The following is a 25,000-nucleotide window of genomic DNA, read 5'->3' on the forward strand; positions in this document are numbered from 1 at the left end:
CTCGCTCTAGAAGCTGAGCTGCGCTGAGCTAAGCAGAGATAGACAACTATTTGATAACAACACATCTCAATGTTTCTGAAATAATTTCAACGATATTTTTGTAGTTATCTATTCAGGTGCAATATAAACTACACCAATAGGTGAATGTTCGCGAGTAACTTATGTGTGTGCCAATGTCTATACACTCGCGCGTACATACACAATGTACGTGTGTGTATGGTGAGGGAGGGTTAGGAACACAGGTCGAAAATATTTGCTGATGTATTACCCGAATACTAAGTTGAAAGAAAGACATGACTCTAAAAAGAGAGAAAAATTTATCGGAAGACAAATAGATTGAAAGTATCAGAGCAAAAGAGAGAACAAAACATTCCACGGTAATATTGATTTCAAATTTTGGTACAAGACCAGCAATTTTCGCGAAATAAATCGATTACATCGACCCCCGTATATCTATTTCTTTATTGCCCACAGGGAGCTAAAGATATATGGGACAAACAAGGACAAACAAAGGGATTGAGTCGATTACATCGACTCCAGTGCGTAACTGGTATTTATTTAATCGACCCCGAAAAGATGAAAGGCAAAGTTGGGGGAAATTGAACTCAGAACGTGAGTCGTAATATTAACTTTCGTTGTAATATTAACTTTTTTACAAAGTCATTCGTGAAAATATATTGAAAAAGTAACATAACGCAATGCTTCATTGATATTTGAATTAACTGCAACAACGTTTTAAAGTTGTGTTCTGGTCGTTTCTCTATGTAAGAAATAACTATTACTAAGTCGATAAGTGGCGTTGCAATGTTTTCTGCCTTATAGTGACGACAGGGGAGGCGCAATGGCCCAGTGGTTAGGGCAACGGACTCGCGGTCATAGGATCGCGGTTTCGATTCCCCGACCGGGTGTTGTGCGTGTTTATTGAGCTAAAACACCTAAAGCTCCACGAGGCTCCGGCAGGGTATGGTGGTGAACCCTGCTGTACTCTTTCACCACAACTCTCTCTCACTCTTACTTCCTGTTTCTGTTGTGCCTGTAATTCAAAGGGTCAGCCTTGTCACACTGTGTCACGCTGAATATCCCCGAGAACTACGTTAATGGTACACGTGCACTGTGGAGTGCTCAGCCACTTGCACGTTTATTTCACGAGCAGGCTGTTCCGTTGATCGAATTAACTGGAACCCTCGACGTCGTAAGCGACGGAGTGCCAACAACAACAGTGAAGACAGGGCTCCTGCGATTCCGAGAGCGATGCCGTCAGAAACATTAATTTGGTTAAAGCTACCCACAGTCGGAAGGTCAAAATCAATAAAGTCTTGAGAATGACCCAAAGTACCATCGAGATGATCTTAACGCTAGATTCAACGGAAAAAGTTTATTTGAACTAAACAGCTGTGAAGATGAATGAAGGTTGTAACAGTCCCATCGTCTTTGGTTTGTTATTGGATTTAATTCGTACCGATCTGTGAAGCATAGTGTGCAGTACGCGTTCGAGTGTGAAGTTCTCGTTTAATATATACATGTAGAAGTTTATTCGTTCTGTAATTCAGCACATGCTCTTTTGGTGATCGCTGAAAAGAAACAGAATTAACCAAATAACAGCTGGAAGCAGCAGCTAGTCAAGAATCGGCATGAAGGTTTTGCGAATCTGTATATAGATCCAATCTCACTTGACTTTGTGAGTGTGTACTTCTGGCACTCCGTCTGTTACGACGACGACGACAGTTCCAGTTGATGCTATCAACGGAACAGCCTGCTCGTAAATTTAACGCGCATGTGGCTGAGCACTCCACAGACACCGCGTACCCTTAACGCAGTTCTCAGGGATATTCAACAAGACACAGAATGTGGCAAAGCTCGCCTTTTGAAATACAGAAACTACTCATTTTTGCCAAATGACCAGACTGGAGCAACGCGAAATAAAGTGGATATCGAACTCACGACCTTAAAATCGTGAGCCGAATATACTAACCACTAAAACACGCGCCTTCATTCTATACTTCTAGTTACTATATTAAATCTGTAAACTGGTGAGCCTGATCCTAATCTTTCCCAGTGCGCTGAATTTATCAACAAACTCTAGAATTTTCCAGTAGTTGCATTGGAACGCAGTATCTTAAGCTAACAAAATACTCAAGTTTATAGTGCTACTACTGCTAACATTGTTGAATTTATTGTTAGTGCTGTTTTTTTATATATATATATACTCCATAAGTCAGGTGCTCTGGGCTATTTGAGAATTAAGTCTCTCATGTATAGACAAATTGTATCAAAATACGAACTACAAAACTTTTGATTTACTATTGTTCTTAATACCCACGATGGCTTTGATAAAGCATATACATAATCAGAGTGTGCCAGCCACAACCATCCCATCTTATTTGTTGACAATTTATTCAGGAGTACATCGTCCACTGTGCCATTCCCTTTTTATATTAGTAAAGTGTGCTTTGAATGGAATATAGTTGCTATTTCTGGTGTTTCCTAGTTGCCTCGAACGACATCTTGAAAATGATTGCTATGATGCCTTATTCATTCGGCCCTCCTCATTCTCTTAATATTGTAAAACAGGAACTGTTATGACCAATTTAATAGTTTTGATATAGACCGCATGACAATTTCTGTTGCCTTCAATTGCTTTTTACCACTGGGCTACAATGGTTACTAAGTCACAGTGTGCTGACTAAGTTTCTGTAAATGTCATATGTCTAAATAACGGCAGACAGTATTATAAATAGCGAAGAAAATGTGGGGTTTATGTACAACAGATAAGATAGAGGGGAGAAGGAATTTATATTTACACGTGACACTAAAATAACAATCAAACATTTCACTCTAAAACAGGGCTGAAAAAACTGTCTCACCACTGCACTTGATGTTGTTCAGCTGTAAACTGCCGGCCGTATTTATTCAACATCATGAAGTGAGGTTTTGATTGTGCTGGAGCAGGCTGCAGCTGTAGGCACAGTGAGCGCTATCAACTTCTCATATACTACCGAAAGTAAACAAACCAACGGTACACCCTATACATGGTCGCTTGCACGGCTAGAATTAACAGTGGAATCCCTCTCAGATTATACCATAATCTTTTTCAAAGAAAGATTCATCGCGTAAAGTAGTCCTCCTTTGAGTGTACCTTAAAAAAGACAAGATTTTGAAGGATGAGACACTTTGAGTTATCCGTTTACTCGATCAAACCTTCCCTAAGCCACCACACTTGTTGCAGAGGGGATTTTGTAGTTAAGAAGTTAGTTTCATTACTACGGAATTTCCCGTTCAATCTCACTGCGCGACACCTTTGACATGTATATTCCACCGTAGCCTCGGATCTACTACAGCAGTGTGCATATCAATCGGGTTGATAGAAACTGTGTGGAAGGAATCTTGTTCCTTTTTTTTTGGGTGGTTAACTCTGTTTAATACTATCTTCTAAACTGTGGATACCTTTAACATAGTCAAATTCCGTTGCAAACAATCGAGTCAAGTGTCGGCTCTTAAAAGATTTCTTTTAATTAATTGTGTTTAATTACATCGCCTGTAATTTTATCACAAGTTAAACGCCTGAAAAGCCAAATACTTGTCGGTAAATTCATCGTTTTGCTTTTATATCTACAGAGTGAATGTATCCCTCTTGATTAATAAAATAACTAAACTAATTAATTAAACGACAAAAAAATCCATCCTACTAACTGGAAATATTTTAAAATCTTGAAAAGGCGCAATGAAGAATTGCAAAATGAACAAATATATAAAAAGAAAGTTAATAGAACAAAAATTTAAGACATTATGAATGCATACCAGCATTTGCGAAATACAGGATTAGTTAAGAGTTTCTTTCTCCTCATTTGTCTTTTTTAGAATGGTTTTTCTTTCTCTAGCTTAAAATAATCCTCTAATAACACTTTTCTTGAATTTTGTTTTAAAAATAAACTTGGAATGCTTTCAGGTAACGACGCGTATTTTGAAAATCTTTGATTATCCTTTATTTGAAGAATGGAATCTTTCCCGAAATATTTTCATTAAACAATCTATGTAACGTACTACAATATATTTTCTCTTTGTTTTTGTTTACCAAGATCTCTTTACAAAATTTGCCTAATTTCTCACTTGAATTGCTGAAAGGCTTTTTCAAACATTTAAATCATTTGCACACATTACAAGGTTTCAAGTAAATTATAATACACATTTAGACTTCGATTTGTTTTTCATCTATATATTTTGAATACATTTCACATCAATAATTTTTCGTATTTGAATTTATTCTTCTTTGATAAGAAATACGACGTACTTAATCTGTCAATAAAACTTTAAATAAATAAATAATGTTTAATGACGCATTTACTCAACGAATAAAAGTTTTCAAAATGTTAACTGGTGTAATTATTCTGACGATAAAATCTTTAAGTAATTTAGCAACCATTTTACGATTAAAAAAAGAAGCTTGCAAATTTATCGCCGACCTATTAGGCACAATATGTAAATTATCTTACGATAAAACTACAGGCTATGTATGTTACTGCTATGAACTTTTCGGACACCGTTCGTCTAAAAATAAGTTCACAGGCGCTCTTCTCTTCTGAGTAAGTCACTTAAAAAAGGCACCGTATGTAAAACAGTATGAACATTCATAAAATTAATTGTAATAAAATTTCAGAAAGACTATTTACGTACAATTGACGTCCTGTATCACTATAAACTTGGCATAGCGAAGGTTTCTGCTCGGTGGTTGCCACGTCTTCTGGGCTGATCAGGTCACGGGAAAATCTGACATTGTTTGAGGCAGATCCAACTGTTTTCTTGGACGGTTTTCTAAGCCAAGATGAATGTTGTCTTCAACTCTTTGAGCTAGAAACAAAGAGGTAATCCTTGAAGTGGAAACGCCCTCTCCTCACCTGCTCCAAAGAACTCCAAGGTCGTTTCATCTGCAGGGACGGTGATTTGTGGGGGTGCAAAAGGCATTGTGTTCATTGCCTATCTCCAAAAGGGCCACGCCATCAATGGAGAGTACTATGCCAACTTACAGAGGCATTTACGAAAGGCTATCAAGACCAAACGCTAAGAAAAACGGACGAAAGGGATCTTGTTTCGTTAGGACAATGCTTCAGCACACAAACCATTGGTTTCAATGACTGCTGTCCATAACTGTGGATTCGAACTGGTTGAACATCGACCCTATTCTCCTGATTCGGCTGCATCTGACTATCATCTATTCCCCGATATGAAAAGACACTTGGCTGGGAATAAGTGTCGCTGTGAGAATGAAGTCATATTTGCTGTTGACTTTTTTGGCCAACAGGGTGAAAGCTTCCTCACCAACGGAATCCAAGCACTTCAACATCAATGGAAGAAGTGTATAGACAGACAGGCAGACTGACAGACAGACAGACAGACAGACAGGAGGTGCACGGCTTAGTGATTGCATAAATTCTGTGTTGGCACTCCGTCGCTTACGACGTGGAGGGTTCCAGCTGATCCGATCAACGGAACAGCCTGCTCGTGAAATTAACGTGCAAGTGGCTGAGCACTCCACAGACACGTGTACCCTTAATGTAGTTCTCGGGGATATTCAGCATGACACAGTGTGACAAGGCTGACCCTTTGAAATACAGGTACAACAGAAACAGGAAGTAAGAGTGAGAGAAAGTTGTATTGAAAGAGTACAGCAGGGTGCACCACCATCCCCTGCCGGAGCCTCGTGGTGCTTTTAGGTGATTTCGCTCATTAAACACTCACAACGCCCGGTCTGGGAATCGAAACCGCGATCCTATGACCGCGAGTCCGCTGCCCTAACCACTGGGCCATTACGCCTCCACGATTGCATAAATTACAAAGAGAATAAAATACAATATTTAATGTGAAAGACGCAGCCAAATGACAGAAAGTGATTAAATGCTAAATAGTATTTAGTTTCTTTTATTTCGGAGTTCAAATCTTGTCCAAGTTGACTTTAAATCGGTTATCCCCTATATTCTATAAATTTGTGATATACTACCAACTCAATTCCACACTATATTCTTGAATAACGTAATTTTTTTTTGTTGTTTTTCAGATGACGGAAAAAGAATGCAATTGGAAACTATGCGGTTCTGTGTTCTTTATTTTCACACTTGGTCTAATTGTAGGCTTTGTGACTTTTTCAATTCTGTCAGTGATCGAGTTAAAGCGATTACGTGCTGAAGTGTGTAACGAAGGTCTTGCCAGTTATATAATCGCTAATCCAGAGAAACCTGTAATATTTGCGGATTTATCACCCAAAGAAATACGTTCAGTATTCGATTACATTAAAAACCAGTCTGATTTAAATATCGTACATCCAGAAAAAGTTAACAGTATTAATGTTAGTTACGTGAATAATATTGAATTAATGTTACCCAAGAAATCTGAAGTTGTTGCTTATTTAGAAGGTAGGGCTGAACAGCCGCAAAGAAACGCTAAAGTTGTTATCTTTCGTGGAGACAAAAGAAAGCCTGTTGTTGAGGAGTATAATGTCGGCCCACTACCTGAGCCGACACAGCATACCTTACAAACAACAATCCCATTTTCTTTTAGACCTGCTAGCGAGACAGAGTGGTTCATTGAAAACGACCGATTTATTCAAAAATTAGAACGAGATTTGGGTAGAATAATGAGAGAAAGTTACGGTTCTTCCTTGTTAAACTGTGGAGACCGATGCTTGACATTCTATTTGGCAACACCTGTTTCTTCCGCCATTACTAGAACCGAAGAAAGACTGAAGTGGATCATGCTTTCCTATCAGATGGAATATTCTTCTCTGTATCCTTTGGACATGAATATTTTATTGGATTTAACAGGGAACGATCCGATGGATTTCTCGATAAGGGCAATTTGGTACGAAGGACAACTGTTCAAAACTATCACTGAATTTGTTGACCGTTATCAAAACGATCCATCTGTTAAAAAAGTGCGGAGGAAATTTCCGGTTAAGAATGGAAACTTATTTTCTACAGCAAATTTACGAGGCGAAACCTTTCCAACTACAGGTCAACGCCGTGTTTACCAAACAGAGCCAGACGGTAAAAGGTACCGGGTTGTTGGATCAGAAATTGAATATATGAAATGGAAATTTATCTATAGACTATCCCCAGTTACCGGGCCTCAATTATTTAATATACGCTATCAGGAAGAACGAATTATCTATGAACTTAGTCTCCAAGAAGTAGCTGTCCATTATTCAGGACAAAATCCAGGAACAATGCTTGCTAATTATTATGATAGCTTTGCTATGTACGGCAAAGCAAATAACGGTCTGATACCAGGTGCCGATTGCCCAGAACATTCTTTGATGATCCCAACTTACTATTTTTCTCAACGAAGTAAAGACATAGTTGAAAAGAACCAATTTTCAATCTGTGTTTTCGAACAAAACACTGGGATTCCTCTGCGACGTCACCATTCTTCAACAAAACAATCAGGAAGATTCTATACAGGAATGATGGATGATGTTTTGGTCTTTCGAACAATCACAACTGTGATCAACCGCGATTATATTTTTGACTTTGTTTTCCACCAGAACGGAGCAGTGGAAGTTCGCAGCATTCCCACAGGTTATATAATGGGGACCTACCCTAAAAACGATGAAAAACGTTACGGTAGTCACCTCCATAAACACTTACACGGAAATATTCACCAGTATTTATTCAATTACCGAATTGATATAGACATCAAAGGGATCAAAAATCGATTTGAAATGTTAAATATTGAAGGTGATAAAACTGAGAACCGAAAATGGGGAGGTGAAAAATATTATTATCAAAATAAATTTAGGAGAAAACTTGTTTCTACAGAAAAGGAGGCTGCGTACAAATTTGACTTTTCTAAACCGAAATATTTAGTCTTTAGCAACGACAAATTTAGAACCGAACAAGGTATTCCTAGATCATATAGAATCCAAATTAATTCAATGAGCAAAGAATTATTACCCCTTGATCGCAGCACGGAACGAAGTCGATCCTGGAGTCGATACCAATTAGCAGTAACTGTCCATAAAGACAATGAGACTCGAAGCAGTTCTGAATATGTAACGTATGATGGCCTGAACCCACTTGTTGACTTTCAGAAATATATGGATGATGACGAGAGCATTGTTGATCAGGTAAGAATCTTCTTTCGATAGTAGGTAACTTACAAGATAAGCCGAGGTCTAATCAAACCCAAATATATCCACATTTGTTGCTGTTTTACTGAACATTACACTGATTACATACAGCATTCTTTATTAAATAAATTTTGATTAATTAAAATTTCAAGGTGGCGAGCTGGTAAAATGCTTGGAGGTATTTCCCTCCCACAAATTTGAGGCCTTGTGATTCCAGTAGAAAGGATTATTATTATCATTATTATTATTACTATTATTCAGTAGTTTTATTCTTATAACGTGCTTTCACTTCACTACCGAGCGCAGCTCTGTGTGCCTTGGGTATGGAGCCAGTGCATGCCATCAAAGTGACACTGGGTTAAAATATACAAAGCCCAGTATACCCATTGTGGAGGAGCGTGGCTTAGTGGTTAGGGTGTCAGCATCATGATCGTAAGATTGTGGTTTCGATTCCTGGACCGGGCGGCGCGTTGTGTTCTTGAGCAAAACACTTCATTTCACGTTGCTCCAGTCCACTCAGGAAACCGGGCCCATGAGCCTGGCTTGGCTTTAAAAGGGCACATAAAAAAATAAAGTATACCAACCATGAGTACCCGTGTGATAAGGGTACACCAGGCACATGCATCACAACCATATGTGCACGACATGGTGTTTTCATATGAAAATAAACATCGCATGAGCTTCCAGGTGGGGCCCAGTTTCTTCAGGTTGAGTAGCCCATCCTGCTGAAAAGGTCCCTGAATAAGGTTTGTTTAAGTATGTTACCAGAGGTAAATTATCCAAACTCCAAATAATTCCTCTCAACACATGGCTATGATGCTGTGCCACTACTTCTGCTCATGATCAGAGATGCAGATATCCTCAGCCTCAAAGTGACATGCTCAAATGGTTATGGTGAAACAACTGACAAGCAAATCTGTGGTATTGAGCGGAATATTTGTTGTAGCCCATCTTTTATGTATGATTATTATTATTATTGAGTGAGAGAGCAGTGCATGCCATCAAAGTGACACTGGGGTAAAATATACGAAGCCCATTATACCCATCATGACTACCCGTCTGATAAGGGTACACCAGGCACATGCATCACAACCATATGTACGCGACATGATGATCTCATATCAAGATAAACAGCGCATGATCTCGCAGGTGAGGCCCAGTTAGAATTTTCTCCAGGTCGAGTAGTCCATCCCGCTCAAAAGGTCCCTTATTATTATTATTATTATTATTATTATTATTATTATTATTATTATTTTCAAGGCCGCGAGCTAGCAGAATCGTCAGCGCATTGGACAAAATGCTTTGCGGTATTTCGCCTGCCGCTACGCTCCGAGTTCAAATTCCGCCGAAGTCGACTTTGCCTTCCAGCCTTCCGAGGTCGATTAAATAAGTACCAGTTATGCACTGGGGTCGATGTAATCGACTTACTCCCCTCTCCCAAGCTGCCCTAGTGACAACAATTTGAAATAATAATAATTATTATTACTATCAAGGCGACGAGCTGAAGAATCGTTAGCGCGCTGGACGAAACGCTTAGTGGTATTTCGCCTGTCGCTACGTTTTGAGTTCGAATTGCGCTGAAGTTGACTTGCCCTTTCATCCTCTCAGCGTCGACAAAATAAGTACCAGTTGAACACTGGGGTCGATGTAATCGACGCATCCCCTCCCCCAAAATTACTGTCCTTGTGGCAAAATTTGAAACCATTATTATTATTATTGAGTGAGAGAGCAGTACATGCCTACAAAGTGAGACTGGGGTACAAATATACGAAGACCAATATACCCATCCGGATTAGTCCGCTGATAAAGGTACACCAGACACGTGCATCACAGCCATATATGCACGACATGGTGATTTCATATCAAGAAAAACTTGCAGATGGGGCCCAGCTAGAATTTTCTTCAGAAAGGTCCCTTAATAAGATTTGTTTAAGGACGTTGAACGAAACGCCCATGTTTCCAGACGTGAGTTATTCAAACTCCAAAGAATTCCTCTCAACACATGGCTATGATGCTCCCCCACTACTTCTGCTCATGATCAGAGATGCACATATTGTCAATCACCCAGGGACAGACTCAACTGGTTAAGGTCAAACAACTGACAAGCAAATCTGTGGTATTGAGCAGAATATTTGTTGAAGCCCTTCTTTTACATCAACACAAACATGTACATGATAACACATCCAATCAGCTAATGTCTGAAGCCATGAGAACCAGTGCTTGGTACTGCATCCATCAGATGGTCAGAATCTTTCGGCTTCGCATCACACAAAAATCTATAAACTTTCTTTCCCTTCCTTCTCCCATAGTCCTTCCATTCATCGCACCTTCTTTTATGGTTCTGCTGATCTAAAGATCTGTGGAATAATACCAAACTAAGATCAACAACAAGTAGTCCTTGGTAAATCACGCGGTCGTAAACATACCAACACCGGTCGTCAAGTGGTGTGGGGAAACAAACACAGAGACACGCATAGATATATACATATACTACGTACATACATACGTATATATATACGTATATATATATATATATATATATATATATATATATATATATATACGACGGTCTTCTTTCAGTTTTCGTCTACCAAATCCACTCTCAAAGCTTTCGCCTGCTCGAGGCTATAGTAGAAAAGACACTTCTCCAAGGTGTCCCGCAGTGCGATTGAAACTGGAACCATGTGATCGAGAAGCAAACCATGCCTGCGCCTACATCTAATTAATTTTTAATCAATTAAAATTTCGGGTACTTCTCCCCCTCCTCCCCCATTAGAATTAGTAATTTAGATAAAGATTATTCTCGTCGCAAACAAGGTTATTTTCTTTAATTAAGGCTAACTTCAATAAATATCCTATTGTCTACTTTACTATTAAGTTTTCATGCAGCAAGTGATTTTCTTTCAGCCATTCTTTTAAGTTATTCGACCACTCGGTTTTAAATCATTAATAATCTATATATTCCCTAAACATTGTCAAATCTGAAGTAACGAATAAGATATGATTTGCTGAGAACGCCTAATAAGACCGAAACGTGTACGAAATTGCCATTCCTCTGCTTGAGATCAAACTCACTGACTGCCGCATTCTATAGTCTATTAATTTTAATTAATTAAAATTTCTTAGCTAACTCCATTAGTAATTGTTAGGGCCTACTTTAATATCCATCTGTCTCACTGGTTGCTTGTATGTCAGTCTTTCTGTCTGTTAGAGTGGTTGTCTACTTGGCTGTCTACGTTCTTGTCTGTCTATTTCTTCGTCCAGTCGTCTATCTAACTTTCTGACTAACTCTCCGTTTGCTTGTCTATCTATCTACCCGTGGTTAGAGCGTCGGGCTCACAATCACGAGGTAGCGAGTTCGATTCCTGGACCGAGCTGTGGGTTGTGTTCGTTAGCAAGTTCACTCGGCTGTAGAAATGAGATGCGAAGTCACCAGTGCCAAGCTGCGCCAACCTTTGCCTTTCTCTTGGATAACATCGGTGGCATGCAGAGGGGAGACTGATATGAATGGGAAACTGCTAGTCTTCCATAAAACAACCTTGCCAGGACTTGTGCCTCGGAGGGTAACTTTCTAAGTGCAATACCATGGTCATTCATTACCGAAGGGGGTTCTTTACCCTTTTTATCTACCCGTTTGACAACCTTTCCCTGCATCTCCGTTTGTTCATTTCCTTGGACTCCTTTCTTGATTTATTCTTTACAGCAGAACTCTCCCTCTCATTGTCTCTCCACCTCCTCTCTTTCTCTTTCTTCTGTACTTCTCTCTTCTCTCTTAAGTTACAGCAGATCTTTCACTTTCTTTCTGTCTGTCTGTCTGGTTGTTTGTCTCTCCTTCTGTCTCTCTGTCTCTCTCTCACTCTCTCGCTCCATCCCCTTTTCCTCCTCTGGCTTGCACACGCACGCACGCACGCACCCTTTCTCTTTTTCCATTCCTCTCTCTCTCTCTCTCTCTCTCTCTCTCTCTCCTTTTTTCTCTTTCTCTCACTCTTGCACTCTGCTTTCGTATCTGTCTGTATATCTCTCTCTCTTTCTCTTTCTCAAACACACACACGCACACACACACTCTCACACACACATACACACACGCACATACACTCTGTCTCTCCCATAAATTCTTACGACAGATCTTTCTCACACACACACTCTCTCTCTCTCTCTCTCTCTCTCTCATTCTCACTCTATCTCTCTCATTCTCTCCACTCTCAATTCTTCCTTCCTTGGCTAATACATACACACACACACTTTCTCTCTCTCTCTCTCTCTCTCTCTCTCTCTCTCTCTCTCTCTCTCTCCCCTCTTATATTCCTCAACAAAACGTTTGTGTTTAACTTCCGTTTTATATATCTGATAACTGTCGTCTGAAACCTATCAATACCATCTGCATGCAATATCCTGCAAAGATTATTTTCATTTTCCTTATCTTTAGTTCTGATGAAGCGGTTAGGGCGGTAGAAACCAGACTGTCGTTGTTTTTGTAATAACTTGTTGTTGTTGTTGCTGCTGCTGCTGCCGCACTGTTTGTCTTGCTCTTGTTGATGTTACAATTGTTATTGCCGTTGTTTTGTCCCAGGATCCTGTCACTTCCCGGAAGTTTTGTAAATCTAGAACTAATATTGTACAATGTCTTTACTTTTTATTTTGTGCATCATTTTTTTAATCTACATTTTTTTTTTTTTTTGAATTCCAAGAAATTTGAAATCTTGCAAATAATTTATGGAATCAAACGTTTTTAGGATGCCATTTTAATGGTCACTTGAAACAGATGTGAAAAAAAAAACAAACGGGTGCTACGTTGCAGCAATGTTAGATTACACAACATTTCCTGTGTTAAGACAGGAATAGCAACAATGATAACATTGTATCATAGCAGACGAGACAGAAATACTCTTTTACTCTTTTACTTGTTTCAGTCAATTGACTGCGGCCATGTTGGAGCACCGCCTTTTAGTCGAGCAAATCGACCCCAGGACTTATTCTTTGGAAGCCTAGTACTTATTCTTTCGGTCTCTTTTGCCGAACGGTTAAGTTACGGTTGTCAAGCGATGCTGGGGGGACAAACACAGACACACATATATATATATATACATATATACATATATACGACGGGCTTCTTTCAGTTTCCGTCTACCAAATCCACTCACAAGGCTTTGGTCGGTCCGAGGCTATAGTAGAAGACACTTGCCCAAGGTGCCACGCAGTGGGAATGAACCCGGAACCATGTGGTTGGTAAGCAAGCTACTTACCACATAGCCACTCCTGGTTATCTTTATGACAAAAATATGCCAATATTCAACGTCGATAAGGCAGCGAGCTAGCAGACTCCTTAGCACGCTGGGCAAAATGCTTAGCGACATTTCATTCGTCCTTACGTTCTGAGTTCAAATGCTGCTGAAGTCAGTTTTGCCTTTCAACTTTCTGGAGTCGATGAAATAAGTACTAAATGAACACTGGAATCGATATAATCGACTTACCCGCTCCCCCGAAATTGCTGGCATTGTGTCAAAAATTTGAAATCAATATTCAACATTAATCACATTTTAATTATGCCAAAGTACAAGGCTACTCTGGCTTTCTTACCTAATCTTTACGTAGCTTTATAATAATTTCCAAAATTGATTTTTAATGTGTTCAATATTATAGAATAGTGAGAAAATCAAAGAAACTCATACGCTATTCTTGAAAATTATTCCTTTCTTCCATTTATTATGATAATTTTCTGTTTGTTTTGTTTTTAAGAGTACATTTCATGTTCTGCAATTTTTTTTCAAGGTACGACTACATTTTTGCCTATATGCTTTCCTTGGCGTGGCACCTCTGTTTGTCAGAATTTGTGTCTGGAAAACTTTTTACTAGAGATCGCACAGTGACTGGCCAGTCACGTGTGTAACACTTCGGATGACTGCCCTATTAGCTAGAACTAGTGTCTCTGCAAGCAGTGGATTTCCGGAGGCACACCCTCAGCCACACTCAGTTGTCCTACTTAAAGAGACCAAATTATTGGTTTTTGACAAATCGTAGACACTTCTTCCCCTTCCTTTGCAAACATTAGTGTGAATAGTCCATAAAATCTCAATTAAAATATGAATTACGTTCAATCTCCTATACAGTCATTCGTATATGTATGTATATATGTATGTATGTATGTATGTATGTATGTATGTATGTTGCACTGTTCCAAAGGTCCCAGTTGTCCCATCTAGAGTGAGGCCATGTCAACAGCTTGTGATTCAAAGGCCCACAGCTATTTAACGCCTTTCCAAAACATCTGGGGGATCTTCATGGAGTGGGGTTAGATGTTTTCAAGAAACAACTTGATCTCCTGTTGTCCAAGGCCCCACATGAACCAATATCAAAACTGGAGACGCAAAAGAGGGCAGCACTGTCGACAACCCTTCTTCACCAAAAGCTAATCACTTAAGATTAGCCATTAAAAAATTGATTACACTTGCGGTGCCTCAGCATGCCCACAGCCTTAGGGCTGAAACGCTGTTGTTGTTGTTGTTAGCACTCCGTCGCTTACGACGTCGATGGTTCCAGTTGATCCGATCAACGGAACAGCCTGCTCGTGAAATTAACGTGTAAGTAGCTGAGCAATCCACAGACACGTGTACTCTTAACGTAGTTCTCGGGGATATCCAGCGTGACACAGTGTGACAAGGCTGGCTCCTTTGAAATACAGGTACAACAGAAACAGGAAGAAAGAGTGAGAGAAAGTAGCGGTGAAAGAGTACAGCAGGGTTCACCACCATCCCCTGCCGGAGCCTCGTAGAGCTTTAGGTGTTTTCGCTCAATAAACACTCACAACGCCCGGTCTGGGAATCGAAACCGCGATCCTATGACCGCGAGTCCGCTGCCCTAACCACTGGGCCATTGTGCCTCCACTGGGCTGAAACGTATAAAAGAATAAATGAATAAAAGCGCGCGCGTGTGTGCACGTCCGTGGACTTCTGGCCAACCTGACTGATGCTCATCGCTTCTTGCTAACACTCAAGTAACACATCCTGCTCCTCGCTGACGCCAACTTTTCACCTTCTTATCTTTAGTTCATCTATTTCAAATTCTAAGTTCCAACTCCATTCTGAAAGTTACTTTTGTGCTTTTTTAAGACGCTCGCTCCCTTCGACTATTCACTGTCACGTGCGTAGCAGAGACGAGACTTGTAATTCAGACTATATTTCCCTCATTCCTCCTAAATTCATGCGCTGATTCGACTGTTCTTCAAAATCTGCCGGTCATCTTCCATCGTGGATCGCTACATCACTTCCCCAAATTTTTAACTCATTGTCTTTGATGACTTCAATATTTCTCAACTGTTTTCAGTTCTCAATTTCGCTCTGACGTGTCTAACGTAGAACAGAACCATTTACCTTTTTTTTTAATGCTCTTCAGCAATTAATATCATCCACTCCACAAGGTCCTGATCGACACAAAGACACTCAAAATATCTTTAATCCCTTCTCAACCTCCAAATCCAGTCACTGTCGAACTATCATTGTCTCTACATCTATCGGATACTGTATATCCACTTGCAACGCAACACCTACGTCCCTAACACCTGTCTCATATACACAAAACCCACCCTATAGCCATAAGCTCCACCATCCCCCCAACTTAAGCTACAGATCATGTTTCACCTCTAAACCTATTCTATAACTATTACAACATTCACTGCTCTTAACTATGAAGTTAAAAATCAAGACCACTCATAGTCACTGGTCTCTTTATCTCTTATCATATTTAATGTAATTCAGCCGTAAATCTTCCACTAATCCTTCCCTTCTTCGCCTGTCCTTGTTCTCCTGGTAGACATTGATCTGAAGCTATAAGAGTCAAAACGCAAACGTATTGATCTCATTATCATGGGAAGACCTCATAAATTCAGCGTCACCTCCAATGAGCATGAGCATGTACATGTGTGTAGTGTATATGTATGTAGTGTACATGTGTGTAGTGTATATGTATGTAGTGTAGTGCGTAGTATACATGTGTGTAGTTTACGCTACATTACAATTATACACTATACTACAATTATAAGGCTGGAAGAACTGGAGAATTTGGAAGTTCCTCTTACACTTGATTAACTTGTACCATAAACTCCAAGTCACTATTTTCTCCGGCCCTATGCTTTATGGTCTAAGGGAGATAACTGTTTTTACCCTTTTACTTCTTCCTGGTTAAACTTTTTCGTTTTCCGGTATTTTAACCTTCCAGTTTTTCTATATATTTCCTTTTCGCTTTTTCTTGTCTGTCCTCTCAATCAATTTTTAGTTCGTTATGCCATGTGGGCTGTGCCAGATGACTGTACCGAGATGTTAGACGTGTTATAAAAGTGTCTGGTATGTTCTCAGTGCAAGAGGCTATTAGTAGCACATAGAAACATGCATTGTGTCCATTAAAGTGTGTGTGTGTGTGTGTGTGTGTGTGTGTGTGTGTGTGTGTGTGTGTGTGTCTGTCTGTCTGTCTGTGTGTGTGTAATTGTAACTCAATCCCTTATGTCATTAAGTACACCCAGTAAATCGAAAAAGACAGACCGAAATAATTAGGGCTATAAAGGAAAATTATTATCTATTAAGAAATATACTATCCATTAAGGAACATATTCTTTTGGTTGATAGAGGACATTAAGTAACGGAAATAAAATTATATAAAAATAAAGTAAAATAAAACTATAAAAAAGATAAAGAATCGATACAATATCTGTCAGTTTATAGACTATCAAGTATATAACATATATGTTAGTCCTCAAGAAATATACGTTATATGAGGGCAACTAAGGACAAACACGGAATAAATTACAATCTTATCTTGACCTGAAAAATACAACTAAATAACATTTCTAAGGATTTCTGATAAACTTATCGCCTTATCCCTTTGACATGAGTACTGGTCATTGAGGTATTTGTCTGTCATAGTTTACTGTCGTGAACTCGCTCGTATTTGATAAGAGAATGACACCTAATTCATCCCTTTCTATGGTAATTTAATTGATTAAATAGAAGATCGATTAAATATGCATATCACCACATGCATCAAGTGGGTTCCTAATTATATCCTTGATGACGCATATTCATTCTTTCAGCTCTCTCTCACTCACTCACTCTCTCTCTCTCTCTCTCTCTCTCTCTCTCCCTCTCTCTCCCTCTCTCTCTCTTTCTTTCTTTCTCTCTGTACACATATACCAGGCGTGGCTGCGTGGTAAGAAGCTTGCTTCCCAACCACATGGTTCCGGGTTTAGTCCTACTGCGTGACACCTTAAGAAAGTATTTTTTTACAATACCTTCTTGCCGATCAAAGCCTTATGAGTAGATTTGGTAGATGGAAACTGACAGAAGTCTGTCGTATGTAAATATGTGTGTGTGGGGGGGGGGGTCTTCGTATCTGTGTTTGTCCCCACCACCGCCTGACAACCGGTGTTGGTGTGTTTACGTCCCCGTAACCTAGCGGTTCAACAAAAGGGATGATAGAAGAGGTACTTCCAAAACCCTTCAAGGCGATGCCCCAGCATGATTGCAGTTTAATGATTGAAACAAGTAAAAGCTAAAAGATATATATATATATAAATATATATATATATATATATATATATATATATATATAGTGTAGTATATTGCCACTTAAGTGTGGCTGACCCCTAGGGGTGGATGTTACTGTTGCTTTTAGCCCCAGGAGGACATCTCCTCCAGCTGGCTTATCGACACACGACTGTGTCCTGTTTGCCAGCTGGAGGAGATGTCCTCCTGGGGCTAAAAGCAACAGTAACATCCACCCCTAGGGGTCAGCCACACTTAAGTGGCAATATACTACACTTTATCGTGCAGTTACTGTTAATACTTCATTTAGAGAATTAACATTGCTTATATATATATATATATATATATATATATATATATATCACCGTGCAAAGGAGTAAGGAAAATAGTCTAATAATGCGGTATATAAGCCCTCGACATTAAAAAGTAGGCTTTCCCCCACGCGCACGAGAATGCCTATTTTTTCTGTCAAGGGCTTATTATTATTAGACTATTTTTCTTAGTCATTTGCACGGTGATCGCTATACGCTTTAAGCTTATAAACAAAAATACCATTATTATTATTTACAGAATTGTAAAACTCGACACCGCTTAAAAAACTATTCGAAGTTTGCTTTTAGAAGCGTTGAGATGTCTTAGAAAGTTAAAGAAGTGATTTCAAATTCTCAAACGCAGGATAATGCTAATAATATAACCTGAACAGGATAAACTACCCTTATCTGGCAGAAAAAAGTGTGGGCGGTGTAGTCAAATCAAATAAGCAAACATTCAAAATAACAAACAAGAGGACATGCACATGGAATGTATTAGTTTGACGCTCAATAAAAACAGAGAGTATTTGACGTTTCGAGCATAACTCTTCGTTGGAAAGGAAAATGTAAAAGTCCAAAGAAGTCTAGCATGTGTGTAGTTACATTATATAGGTGGCTAGGCGCAGGTGCAGCTGTGTGGTAAGAAGCTTGTTTCCCAACCGCATGGTTGCAGGTTCACTCCCACCGCGTGACATCTTTGGCAAGCGTCTTCTTCTATAGCCCCGGGTCGACTAAAGCCTTGTGAGTGGATTTGGTAGACGGAAACTGAAAGAATTCCGTCGTATATATTTATGTATATATCTATTTGTGTGTATCTTTGTGTCTGTGGTTTATCTCTCCATGACCGCTTGACAACCGGTGATGTTGTGTTTACGTTCCCGTAATTTAGCGGTTCGGTAAAAATAACCGATAGAATAAATACTAAATACATACATACATACATACATACATGAGATCTCCGTTGATAGGCCCCTAATATTAAATATATTAACACTTGCGGTATATAAATTAGTAGCTCTATTTTCCTGCAGCTACTGGAGTGGTTAGTATATATACAAATTAGATGCTTATTTTCTAGGCCCGCTCAAAGTGAAGTGGACGCCTCTGGTGAGAATCCAATAAGGTTCAGAGGTTGATGAGGTTGATTAAGGACATTCATCATTTTAGGATCTTTTCTGTTGATTGCCACTTTTCAATTTCTTCAATTTTGGTTCCAATTGATTTCATATGTGGTGTATTGGTGTAGTTTTGTTAAGTAATCATTGTCATAAAATTCATTTTCACCGTAAATCAATAAATAAAAAGTTAATAGACTTTAAAGTTTGAAAATTTGGGGGTAATCTTAGCCAATCAAAAACCACAGACATATAGGTGCCTGTTTCCGTAGCAACAAGCCAAGCTGTTACCAAACTGCTTACCACGCGTTCTTTTTGTCACTTATTAAATGCTTAAAACACACGCGGTATTAGGTGATCATGAGATGAGATAAAAATAACAGTTAAATAGGCCTTAATTCATGCATGAAAAATGTTGTTGTTTCGTTATTGCATAATTGTATAACTTCCCGTGTATAGAATACATATTCGCAAAAATTTTATGAAAATTCCAAAAAATAAAAGTTATGCGATGTTATATGGCATGCGTAAAGCAGAATCCCGTTAATATTTCATTTGCTTGCAGTTGACAACACGCTGTCACGCACAAAATGACATCTTCCAAATTATCAAACTTTAAAACCCTTTAACTTTAAAAAAATTTTTCTGGAAAATGTAAATTATCTCCTGAGATTCAGCGTGGAAAATTACATCAATACATCAAATTTTAAACTTTTCACTAAACTTTAAAATTTCCACAGGTGCAGCTAAACAGAAAATCTCCTCAATGTTTTTTGTTTGTTTGTTTTTATTTTATTTTTTTTTGCTTTTTTTTTTAATATACTCTACTGAGAAATAGATAAATTAGTCCTTTTTACGTATCTATAATATAGGTTATACATATCCATATATATATATATATATATATATATATATATATATATATATATATATATATATATATATATATATATATATGTGTGTGTGTGTGTGTGTGTGTGTGTGTGTGTATATGTATATCCATCGTTAGTTTCTTGCATACATTATATAAACCGTTTCCTTCATTCTAGATTCGGTCTTTTAGTAGATTCGTCTATGTCTATATCTCTTGTTTTTTTTAAATCTTTTGTAGGATTTGGTTGTTTGGGTTACCCTTGGATCTTACCGAATTCCACATATGGAGGATTTACCGGTGATACCGACAGTCGGAGAACATCACAGCTTCTTTCTGCTACCATTTAATTATTTCAATGAAGATCCCTCAGTAGGTTCCAGAAACGCGATTCGTATGGAAAGGCTCAATAACGGGAAATTAAAAATCGAACGTTATGGAGTATCAAACAAACAACAATGTGTTCCTAAATCATCTAAATTCGATGACACTGTAACTAGAAACCCTAATTTGATGTTTGGTGCGTAAGAAACACTTCATATTTTCTTTGTGTATGTGTGTGTGTAAGCGTGTATGTATGTGTGTGTGATAGTCGAATTCCTTCTAAGCTAAGCCTCGAACAGCTCTATGATCAACATCAGTCTAATACCATGAACTTCCTACTTCACATTTCTGTTGTCATATATCTAGCGATACACACATACAGTGAGTGTGATGCAAAAGGTATTTGGTCGCTATTTTTTAATATATCGAACGACTGACTGTATCTCGAGGCTTTCTCGTCAGCACAATTATTATTATTTTTTTTAATATTCCCCGTGTCATTAACTGTTTCGAAATTCCGCAAAAGAGAAATTGTTTGGAGGTTGAGGAAATGGTGAGAGGAGCGGAATTATATTTATTTTTTAATTTATTTTCATTTCTTTCTCACACAAACTCACATATTGTTGTTGCTACAAAAAAAAAATTGTATTTTGATGGAAGCAGAACAAACACCTAAATAAATGTTTCATTTACAGACAACGTATTGTGTACTTCAAATCCCAATAGCCTCAGATATAATCACCAGTTGTTGTTGTCGTTGTTGTTGCTGTTGTTGTTGTTGTTGTTGTTGTTGCTGATGCTGCTGTTGCTACTACTACTACTACTACTACTACCACTATTAGTAGAATAGGGCAATTTTGCTTGAACAGAAATCATTTGAGTTCTATATGTCGTGTGTTTCTGGTATTTGGATAATTTACTATAGTACAGATTTTCCTGGCTAGACAGTACGAGATGTTGTGTTTTGTGTGTGTCGGGTAGCATGATTTGAAATTTAGGTACCGGTATGCATCTGTGCTTTTGTAATAGACATCAGTTGTTTGTGGTGTTGTTTTTAATTACCATTATGTCAAGAAATGGTGTGTTGGTCATTTCTCTTGCATGAATTCTCGTATGTACGTATGTATGTATTGTTGCATGCATGCATGCATGCATATATGTATGCATGTACGTATGTATGTACGTATGTATGTACGTATGTATGTGTGTATGTATGTTTGTATGCATGTATGTAGAGACTGTGATATTTGTTGTGTTATTTCGGATTTAGTTGTTTCGAAGCCAAATGTTGCCGACTTTCTTTGGTTATAGGTTCGATTTCTTGATACATATATACATACATACATACATACATACATGTATACATACATACATACATGTATACATACATACATACATACATACATCCATATATGCATACATACATCGTCTTCTACGACATGTTTGTGCTCTTAGCACCACACGTCTATATGAGAGACCTTCTCAAAACGAATACCGTAGTATTACAGCGTTCTAATAACACATCCACGTTAAGTAGGATATAAAGATTGCCATTCAGTATTAATACTGCCTCCGTCGCTGGGTCAATATATACATTTGTGGAGGCGCGTGGTTTAGTGGTTAAGGTGTTGGACTCATGATCGTAAGATTGTGGTTATGATTCTTGGACCGGGCGAGGCATTATGTTCTTGAGCAAAACACTTCATTTCACGTTGCCCCAGTCCACTCAGCTGGCAAAAATGAGTAATCCTGTGACGGTCTGGCGTCCCGTCCAGGTGGGGAATATATACGCCGTGAAACCGGGAAACCGACCCTTATGGGTCAGCATGACTCTAGAAACTAATTTTACCTTTTTTTTTTAATATATACGTATACACACACACACACACACACACACACACACACATATATATGAGCGCGTGTGTGAGTGTATATGTACGTGTGTGCATGTGTATGTGTTGCATGTGGTGGATATAAATAGAAATATATATATATATATATAGTCTTTAATTGAAAAATAGTTAGATACAGCGAACGGTTTTTTAAAGAAAGAAACAACACTGTACCAACCGAGCAAAAAAAGTATATTTTATATGAAGGTACTTTCAGTATTGAATATGAATATATTATTAATGATAATCGATAAAATTCTTTGGTTTGGACCAAAAGGTTTTATCTTCAAAAATGGTAATAGTGATACTGTTTTTTTTTTTTCAAAAATGGTTGAATACAAATATGAATATAAAGATAATGTTCATTTACATTTGTAGCAACGATTATGAATTTATTTGAAGGTGGCGTTAACATATGAAGAGAAGAGTTGAAGTGATATTTAATGCATATGATAGCAATGATATATTGTTTATAAAATAGTCTGACTTGCAGATTTGGAGCATGAAGATAATGATATTTCCAGTGATTTAATGATAAATGGAAACATATAAGGCCAAGTGGATTTATGTAGTATGAGACAGGGTTCTAAAGAGATACTGTAGTATCAGAGGAAACTAGTGATGTGTGTGTGCATGCTTTCCTTTTCATTTTTCTTTTTGCATCCTCACCTCTTTATTCTTCAAATCTGCCACTAATTCTGTTAAATTTCTCATATTTTACCCTCGTTACCTTTCCTCACCTCATCTTCCTTTATTCTTCATTGTTGTCCCACCTCTCTCATTACTAATAGTCTATGTATCCAGAACCATTCTCAATAAAATCTCTTTCTCTCTGACGAAGACAGTTACACCGAAACGTTAGACCTGCTCTTCTTCTTCACTGTAAAATGATTCATTCCAATGTTTGAATGAATTGTTTGTCTAGTTCTAAATATAACAACATTATTTTCCAATGAAATTCTGCTGGATAAAGAATATTTAGATATGCACTAAGCGCGTTGTTGCAAACGATACATTATACATGGAAGAGTGTTATTGTAAGCGATATTTCATTGACGGAACAATTCTTTATGGAAATGAAAATAAAATTAAACACTTTCAACATCTTAGAACAAAGATGTAGATTGCTGCAAAGCAAATAAGTAATATTTTATGGAGTCCAATTTGCAGCACTGGTGAAATTCCTGGTTTACAAATTAAAGACAATGTAGTTTATAACATTTCCAACACATTACACATATAATCAAAAACGCAATTTAAAATCTAGCTTACCTATTGTGTTAAATATATTAATAATTAATAATTGAATATATGATCATTCTTGTTATAATACATCAACATATTCTATTAGGGAGTCGAGACTGAAGCTAAACCGTAGAAAAAGTTATTGATAGAGAAAGTTCTTCGTGAGAAGTAAATGGTAAGATTTGTATGTGCCTCCAAACGTTTTGTTTATCGAATCAAAAATAATAAATAATAAAATAATGCAGATATAAGCAAGCAATATCGAGTTTGAGTTACAGGTGAGGGAAAAAAACGATATTAATTTTCTATCATTGAGATGCATTACAGGTATATAAATCAACTAACTATTTGATTGATGCTTTATTTTATGAAATCCTCGTGGTTGGCGAGCAAATTCAGGGACGTTAGCGAAATTTGAATTGATGGCATTAAACTACAGAAATGCATTTCGTTTTGCGATATTTTAAATGAACAATGGAGTTTTGCTTAAAATCTAATGTTTATAACACAAACATCTGTGGCATCGGATATGTGTGTGTGTGTGTGTGTGTGTGTGTGTGTGTGCGCGTGTGTGTGTGTGTGTGTGCGCGCGCGTGTGTGTGTGTATGAATTTGGTGGGGGGGGGGGGGGGGGGACTTTACACATGTTTCATTTGCTAATAGGAATTACAGAGTTTTACATGTTAGACAGATATGTACGAAACTTGTTAATAGAAATTCTCCAAACTGCGAATTAAATGACAGATAAAATGTTCTGTCTGATATGTTTCTAATAGGAAATATCTTACTTGCCCATCTAACATGTAGAACTCTATAAATCCTATTAGCAAATGAAACATGTGTAATGGTGAATAAATAATGCCAAAAAGTTTGTTTATGATATATATATATATATATATATATATATATATATATATATATATGCATGTGTGTGCGTATGCGTGAATCTATGTATGTATCTGTATATGTATATATTCATATATATATGTATATATATATAACTATTTTCACTTCAATAAAAACACCTACAGACAAAAGTCTGGGACTTCGATGGGGACGAGTGTAACCTCCGCTTTTACTAACCCTGTCGTGGCATATTTGGAAGTCCAAATATACGGACATGTCAGATTGAAATTTGGTGACAACTTCCAAAATACTTATTCGCCAAGTGGAAACGCTACCTGGAAGATTGTTTCGTTCGTGATCGACTCTTGGAATTTAAAAATTTAATTAACAACATTAACTACAACATCAAATTTAGAATGGAATACAGTCACAAACAGCTACCCCTTCTGGATAGTTTAATCATAAAAAGAGAAACTCACACTGAAACCGACATCTATTTTAACCAACGGAATCGAAACAATATCTACTATTCTCTTCCTGTCAGCCAAAGCATACTGAAATCACTATACCTTTTAACTTGGGAAAAATAATTTACGAGATGTGTATCAAATCCCGAAACCCGAGATAAACGACTCCAAGAACTTAAAAACACATCACTAAAAAGAAAATACACTCTGTATATATATATATGAATATATACATATACAGATACATACATAGATTCACGCATACGCACACACATGCATATATA

At 37.8% G+C, this 25,000-nt stretch overlaps 2 protein-coding genes across 4 annotated transcripts in view; one reads left to right on the plus strand and one right to left on the minus strand.

Annotated features, from left to right (window-relative positions):
* LOC106880971 (putative amine oxidase [copper-containing]) overlaps positions 1-20,966 on the plus strand; it is an 82,510-nt gene extending 61,544 nt beyond the window's left edge. For both annotated transcript variants that reach the window (XM_052973288.2, XM_089363763.1), the window contains 2 exons: positions 6,050-8,113; positions 20,184-20,966. In XM_052973288.2, the coding sequence (XP_052829248.1) occupies positions 6,050-8,113; positions 20,184-20,471 (2,352 nt within the window). In that variant the 3' untranslated portion in view covers positions 20,472-20,966. The remainder of the gene's footprint in view (positions 1-6,049; positions 8,114-20,183) is intronic.
* Positions 20,967-22,334: 1,368 nt separating this feature from the next.
* LOC106880972 (follistatin) overlaps positions 22,335-25,000 on the minus strand; it is a 43,509-nt gene continuing 40,843 nt past the window's right edge. For both annotated transcript variants that reach the window (XM_089363764.1, XM_089363765.1), the window contains exon 6: positions 22,335-25,000. This exon is cut by the window's right edge and continues 3,371 nt beyond it. The gene's annotated coding sequence lies outside the window, so the exon portion shown is untranslated.

This window comes from Octopus bimaculoides, chromosome 15 (assembly GCF_046866305.1).
Source record: "Octopus bimaculoides isolate indiv1 chromosome 15, ASM4686630v1, whole genome shotgun sequence".
Taxonomy (NCBI): Eukaryota; Metazoa; Mollusca; class Cephalopoda; order Octopoda; family Octopodidae; genus Octopus; species Octopus bimaculoides.